Source organism: Carlito syrichta, unplaced genomic scaffold (genome assembly GCF_000164805.1).
Source record: "Carlito syrichta isolate Samal-C Ts95f unplaced genomic scaffold, Tarsius_syrichta-2.0.1 Scaffold305642, whole genome shotgun sequence".
In the NCBI taxonomy this organism is placed as follows: Eukaryota; Metazoa; Chordata; class Mammalia; order Primates; family Tarsiidae; genus Carlito; species Carlito syrichta.
Genome location: NW_007249738.1, coordinates 1,489,576 through 1,497,062, shown reverse-complemented (window position 1 = coordinate 1,497,062; position 7,487 = coordinate 1,489,576). Strand labels below are relative to the sequence as shown.

Genomic DNA, 7,487 nt, shown 5'->3' with positions numbered 1-7,487 from the left:
CCCAGCTAGGTAGAAGGTGGTGCTGCAGAAATGCTTGTTGGCCATGGGGGTCCTGGGGTGGTGAAAGGAACGTAGACTGCAGGTCCCAAGGCTGGCCTTGAACTTGGGTCCCCTTTTCCTAGCCTTGAGCTAGTGCAGAACTCGCCCTGTGCTTGGAGCCTACTTCTTCCCTCTCCTGCCGGTCTCCAGGACTCAGGAAGGACCAGGGAGAGCCCGAGGGGTGGCGTCATGAGTGCTCACATCCTGGGCATGTTTGCCACACCTGCTTCACCAAACACTGCTGAGAGGCAGCCCCCATGTTAGGCTCGTGGTGATCGTGGTGAACACTCAGACCTGGTCCTTACCTTTGGGCAGCTTATCAGGCTATGCGGGAGACCGAGAGGAAGCTAGAAATGAATCAACTTGGGAATTTCCGAGTGTGCTTCTCCCAGGATAATGTGACAAGGGAGTGGGAAGGTAGGGGTTCCTTGGGAGGGGGTGGTCATGAGGGCCTCTGTGGGGGTCATTTGAGCTGAACCTGGATGCGGAGAGCGAGCCAGCCCTGGGAAGGATCAGGAAAGAGCACGAAGGAGGAACAGCACATGCTGAGGTCCGGAGATGAGCGTGACATGTTTGAGGAATAGACAGGGAGGTGGGTGGAGCTCAGGGGAATGGGAGAACCACTCTCACATGTGAGCAGGAGCCTCTGGCCTTGGTCAGGAGGGGGCATTTTATCCTCGGTGGGTATATGGCTGCCTTCTTTGCTTCTCAGGTGGGTCTGTCCCGCAGCACTGGGCTTCCCTGGGAGGGCAGTGGCTGAGAGGTGGTGGCAGCTCTGTGTCCCCAGTTGTGCTGCACATCCCACCTCTCACCCCTCAGTAGTCCCCAGGAGACTCCCCAAAATCGTGGAGAAGCCAGACTGGTGGCTGCTGGAGACAAGGGTGGTTTTACTGGCCTCATGATGGTGCCAGGCTCGGAGCCTGCAGGAGCCCCAAGCTGAACATGGGTCTTGGGGCTCTGGGCTCAGCCCCTACCTCTGCAGCTGCTTGCTCGGCCCTTGGTCAGCTAATGGCAGCCAGCAGGCATTGACGGGGCACCTTACTGAGCTTGATGGTGACAGTCCCGCACCCACAGAGCTTCTGGGCAGAAGCCGCGGGACAGGAGTGAGGGAACGCACACCTACCTTGTGGCTGGAGGTGCTCGCTCTGGCCTGAGCTTCCCTTCTCTGGAAGGCTTGGTGTCTGGGAGCATGGGGATGGCTGTCAGGGCCCATGGGAGCTGGTACTCTGTGACCAACTTTGTGTCCTGATCGTGTGCTCGGGACCAGAGGCGCTGCTGTGAACCCCTTTTTCACATGAGAAAACTGACACCCAGGGAGGCTGAGCAGTTTGCCAAGTAACCTGGAGAGATGGCCCTGGGTTTCATGCCGGGCGGCCTGGTGTGGGACCTGTGTTCATGACCCTGCGCCATTGCCTCCTGGGCCCTGGAGTGTCCCTTGATGCGTGCAGGATTGCTCCCTGCATGGTAGCAGTGAGAACACTGTAGGATCTGTGCACATTCTGTGGGTGAGTGGTCGAGCAGACGACCAAATGTATATATCCTGGGTGTCCCGGCTCAGAACATGATAGTCTCTCTCCACAGGGGGCTGCAAATTGCTCTTAGGGTGAAGGGGACCACAGGCCATCAAAGCAGAGAGTAGCATGCCCTGGGGAGAGTAGCCCGGGCAGGCTCCTTTTAAGATATTAAATCAGGTCCTGGCCATCTCCCCTGTATTCAACTCTTCAATGGCTCTCTGAATAAAACACGTCCTGAGTGTGTTCCTGAGGCCATGGGGACCAGGAGGGCTGGCGCAGCTGCCTCTCAGCACTCTGCCCTTGCAGAGCGGCCTGCCTGCCGCCCTCTGGTGACTTGCCAGCGCCCTGCCTCGGGAAAGTAGGGCGTGGGGGGCAAGGGCCTGGACTCTGGAGCCAGACTGCTTGGCTGGGATTTCAGCCGGAAGCCTCAGGCAGTTTCTGGTGTCTGTGTCTCCGTTTCCATGGAGGGATGCCCGCAGCCCCAGGGGTGCTGAAGGTGGACAGTGCTGGCGTGTGGGTCGCACTCGCTCAGGGCCCTCCTCCCGTGCCCTTCCCCGCAGCGTGGCTGCCTCATTCTGCCGTCTGGCTGCCGCTGTCTCGGGGCCCACCTCAGCGCCCCTTCTGGCCCACCAGCCAGGCTCGGCTCTTCCCTGCTCACCCTGAGCTCTTCCTGTAAGAGTGCTGACTGCAGTTTTCATCTGGGAGCGCAGTGCAGTAAGCGTCTGTCTGGTCCCCGCTGTCACCTGCACGTCGTGCACGTTCATGGACGTGTTGAGGGAGCAGAAGGGAGTCAGGGCTGGCGGTGCACGGGCTCAGGCCAGTTCTGCTTTTTGTTTTGCCTCAGCAACAGAGCTGGCGTGGGAACCCTTTCGAGGACTGACACGCGTCTTGTTCCTCCCCTTCCAGAGCACCTGCTGGTCCCGGCAGCGGCATGGCAGCGCCATTAGCGATGATCCTGCCTCTGACCCTGAAGCCATGGAGGAAATAAGGTAGCCCCTTCGGTGGGATAGGGAAGCCCACTTCAATGGATGCAAAACACAAGGATGACCTATTTCGGAAGTACGTGCAGTTCCACGAGGGCAGAGTGGACCCCGCCCCCAGCCAGCAGCGGCCCAGCAGCGATGAATGCCTGCGGGCGGCCGCCACCACCCTCCTCGGCCTGCACAGGGTGGACCCCTTTTATCGATTCCGGCTAATCCAGTTCTATGAGGTGGTGGAGAGCTCCCTGCGCGCACGGAGCTCCTCTAGCCTGCGCGCCCTGCACTGTGCCTTTGGCGTGCTAGAGACGGTGGGCATCAACCTCTTTCTGTACCCCTGGAAGAAGGAGTTCAGGAGTATCAAGGTGAGGCTGAGGAGCGGCCCTCCAGCGGCCTTCACCCTTCCGGCCCATCCTGAGGGTCTTGCTCAGACACTCTTGGTTCCCGACGGCCTTGGGACACCAAGCAGAATTGCCCCCATGGTTCCCCCTCGCCTGTCCCTCCAGTTTCACCTCTGAGCTGGTTCCCAGCTCCCTGCGGCCACACCTTGAGGTTGAGAAGGTGGGGCTGACCAGGCCACAGCTGCAGAGCCAGTAGCCGGTGGGCTTGGGTTTGCGGAAGCTGGCCGGAAGGGGCCAACGGGATCTGGTTATATCTGCAAGGCCCTGGCTGTGGTGTGGGGGAGACTGCCTGGGGGATCGGGTAGGGAGGTGGAGGCCCATGAGGAGGGCTTGATGTCCAGCCAGCTGAGGACTACTGGGTGATTGCAGCGGGGCCAGAGCGAATGGGGGGTTCGTGGAGGGGCTGACCCAGGAGTGCCCACCAGGTCAGGCTCTTGGGTCTGTGTTCGCTCCAACCTTTGTGGAAATGCAGAAGGGAGGCCTGGTGCTTGGGGTTCTGCTGGCCCCTGGCCCCCCGGCCCCCTGGCTCTGTGCTGCCTGCTTCCTCTCGGGTGGAGCAGAGCCTCACCCCAGTGGGAAGCCCGTGCCGCTGTCCTGCATTTGGGAGAGGAGCTGGGTGTGTCCTCACGCCCTGCCCTGAACTCTCGCAGCAGAGCCTCTGCCTCCTGCATTGGGACCCACGGAGTACCTCCCCTGCCCGGCCCCATCCCGCAGACCTGGACAGCCCGTCTTTGATGCAGTCCCTGAAGTGTCTCTGAGAGAAAAGCCCATCTCCCTTTTCTCTTCTTCCTCCTAGACCTACACGGGCCCCTTTGTGTACTTTGTCAAGTCGACCTTGCTGGAGGAGGACATCCGTGCCATCCTGAACCACATGGGCTACGTACCTGAGCTGGGGACTGCCTACAAGCTCAAGGAGCTAGTGGAGACACTGCAGGTGAAGATGGTCTCCTTTGAGCTCTTTCTGGCCAAGGTCGAGTGTGAGCAGATGCTGGAGATTCACGCGCAGGTGAAGGACAAAGGCTATTCAGAGCTGGACGTCGTTAGCGAGCGCCGGAGCAGCTCGGAGGATGTGCGCGGCTGCTCAGACGCCCTGCGGCGGCGGGCTGAGGGCCGTGAGCACCTGACAGCCTCCATGGCCCGGGTGGCGCTCCAGAAGTCGGCCAGCGAGCGGGCGGCCAAGGACTACTACAAGCCCCGCGTGACCAAGCCCTCGAGGTCGGTGGATGCCTACGACAGCTACTGGGAGAGCCGGAAGCCACCCCTGAAGGCCTCTTTGAGCCTCCGGAAGGAGTCTGTGGTGGCTGACCCGGGGGACAGCCTCAAGGACGAGATCATCCGCCCATCCCCCTCACTCCTGGCCATGTCGAGCTCCCCCTACGGCAGCCCGGACGACCTCCCCCCCGCCTCCCCTCACAATGGCCTCGGCCTGCTGCGCAGCACCTATTTCTCCACCCAGGACGACGTGGACCTGTACACAGACTCGGAGCCGAGGGCCACCCACCGGCGGCAGGATGCTCTACGGCCAGACGTGTGGCTGGTCAGAAACGACGCCCACCCCCTCTCCCACAAGCGCACACCCCCTGCCAAAGAGTTTGCCCTGCCCAAGTGCCAAAGCTGCGGCCTGTCCTGCAGCTCTCCTCTCTGCCAGCGCTGCGACAGCCTGCTGGCCTGTCCTCCGGCCTCCAAGCCCGGCGCCTTCCCCGGCAAGGCTTCTGCCCACGACAGCCTGGCCCATGGGGCGCCCCTGCGGGAGAAGCACTCGGGCCAGGCCCAGGGTCTTGAGCGGCTGCCGCACCTCCACTCTAAACCCAAGTCCTCCGCCACGGCCACCTCCCGCTGTGGCTTCTGCAATCGCCCGGGCGCCACCAACACCTGCACCCAGTGTTCAAAAGTCTCCTGCGACGCCTGTCTCAGCGCCTACCATTACGACCCCTGCTACAAAAAGAGTGAGCTGCACAAGTTCATGCCCAACAACCAGCTGAACTACAAGGCCACCCTGTTCTCCCACCTTGTGTACAGATAGACTTACCTTGCACCTTCCCGCTCCAAGGGCTACACCACTGACCTCCGGTTTTATGGTGAAGAAGCATATCGTGCCGCTCTCAGCAGCAGAGGCCTGCATTTGACCATGTAGGTGGCAGGGATCGCGGGTTGGCTGCGTCCACGTGGGCATCTACTTGCGACTCTGATGTTTCAGTGATGGCTGCTTTGTCGTCCGAGAGGGAGAGGGTGGCACTTCCGTTCTGATTCATTTTTGTTAATCACTCTCTCCTTTGTTGTTTGGGTTTTTTTTTCCTTCAAAGAGGACTTCCATCTGGGACTCTTGCCATGCCTACCCCTCCCACTGCAAAGCCAACTTGGGCTGGGAAGGGCCCTTCCGGTCACCAGACGGCCCCTGGAGCGGCGGGCTAGAGGCCTGTTGGCTTGTGAAATGAGCCCTCCGGCCACACGGGGCCTCTCCCAGCGGTTCATCCTTGGCCGCCCCTGTCAGACACCAGGATCCCAGTGGGCTCCCTGTCCCTGCTCTCCCACCTCGCTGGGTGTCAGTGGTGAACAGAGTCCAGTATCAAGCAGATGTCATCTTGTGGCCACCACAGCTTGGCCAGCCACGGCGCGTGTGAACGGCGCCTGGTGGGCGAGTGGCCTTCTGCAGCAGGACTGGTTCCTCCTTTCTGTTGTTTGCACATGCCCCCTTACTGTACTGTACATAGATATTTTTGAGATTTATTTTTAAATAAATATTCAACTTGCTGTGTGTTTCAAAGTGGTTATAACAAATTGATGTAGCTATTTATAGGAACGCCCAGGTTCTCTAGTCTTCCATGGGAGGCCTCACGCCCTCACGCTGTCTCCTCTGCTCCTCGCGGCTGAGGGGGAGTGGAGCGTCGGGGCAGGAGGGCAAAAGCAAGTCCGCAGTCCCTCTTCCTTGAGTTGGTGGAGAGCCACCGTCTCCCTACAATACGTATCTCTACACCTACCTCCAGTGTACTTCGGGGCCAGTGTGGGCTGAGGCCTGTGCCTGCAGACCGTGCTGACCTAGGGATGACGCGAGGACCTCACCTGCCACCTCTGCAGCCCTGGCCTTGGGCATTGCTGAGCGGGAACCTTGCGCTCTGAACTTCCTCGAGTCTTGATTCAGAAGGAGAGTCACGTGGGCTCTCTCCCCTCCCTCTCGGTCCTCTCCACCGTCTCCAGGACTCGTCTGCAGCATTTGCGACCTTTTTGCACTAAAGGTGGGCAGGAGTCGGATGTCTGGGAGCCTCCCTGAGGAGCTTGAGCACTTCCAGACTGAAGGCCCCTGAGCTCTGAGTCACCGGCCCTGGGATGTTTCTGTTGGGGGCACAGAGCAAGAGTGGGTCCAGAGCTTGAAGACCAAGCCGCTTTCTCAAGAAAAATCCTGTATCCTAGCCATAAGTGTTTGTGAAGTGCACGATGTCAAGACTACACGGGGTTTCCTCGGAGAAAGGTATTCAGCTGGTGGGCAGGATTAAAACTGGCTGGACCCCGAGACCACTGAATTTGCTGATGTTCTTCCAACTCAATTGAGTGATTTTAAGGTTTTCCAAATCTTATATGGCTCTTTATACATATATATAAATAAATATATATATATACACGCGCGCGCGCACACACACACACACACACCTGGTAGACCACATGCAGATAGACAAGTGTATACTAAGCTGAATTCAGCCCTCTCTGTCATTGAGACCTGCCGATCCAGGCCCTCATCTTCGATGTTACTCCTCTTCACCCACCCCTGAGAGCCTAGTTTTCTAGGCCTCCGCTTTCAGATGGCTCCATTTCCAGCATTACAGTAACTCCCTCTTAACCAACCGTGATGCCACGTAGCCTACCCGGTGGGCAAAAGCAGGAACAACCAACTCATCCTAGGAGGAAAATGTCCAGCGTCTCCCTCATCACGGAAATACTGTTCACGGACTAGACTTAAAATATGATGGCCATGCTCTTTGGTGTGTAACTTACTGTATGAGGTTGCTGTGATTGAGATGGTTAAATATATGCTAATTTAAAATGCGGATGTTTTGCACTTGGTTTCTACCGAGAGTTGAAATGTTGAGAGATTATTTAAAAAATAATAAAGCGTCTTCCATTGTTAAATGAAGTGATTGGGGTTTTATGTCCCCTGTCCCCACTTTGAAGTTTAGTTATTTTGTTTTGTTGTTTTATCCTCCTCAGGTTATGTTTCAATTTTCTCCTCCACGAAACTGACAAATAATGGCCAGCACCTGTGTGCTATACTGTGAGCCAAGTGCTTTATGGACGGAGATGTTGCATGCATGGTGTCATGTAACAGTCTCAATCATCCTATAAGATGCATACTGTTAGCCCCATCATACAGATGGGGGACACTGAGGTGCACAGAGTTCAGATACTTCCCAGCATGGGTAATACAGACTCCCCGAGAAATGACTGTTGGTGGCGACTGAAAGGCATTAAGGAACATTGAGGGATGCTGTAAGGAATTCCATGCTAACTTTCTCAAGGAGGAAGACAGTTTAATGCTACCTCATGCCAGGCTCAGTGGCTCAGCC

The 7,487-nt window shown here is 57.8% G+C and overlaps 1 protein-coding gene across 1 annotated transcript in view; it reads left to right on the top strand.

The window, feature by feature from the left end:
• The window catches only part of SPATA2 (spermatogenesis associated 2), an 11,544-nt gene extending 4,487 nt beyond the window's left edge, over positions 1 to 7,057 (top strand). The window contains exons 2-3 of the mRNA XM_008061942.2: positions 2,460 to 2,895; positions 3,728 to 7,057. Of these exons, the coding sequence (XP_008060133.1) occupies positions 2,578 to 2,895; positions 3,728 to 4,954 (1,545 nt within the window). The 5' untranslated portion in view covers positions 2,460 to 2,577 and the 3' untranslated portion in view covers positions 4,955 to 7,057. The remainder of the gene's footprint in view (positions 1 to 2,459; positions 2,896 to 3,727) is intronic.
• The last annotated feature ends 430 nt before the right edge of the window (positions 7,058 to 7,487 follow it).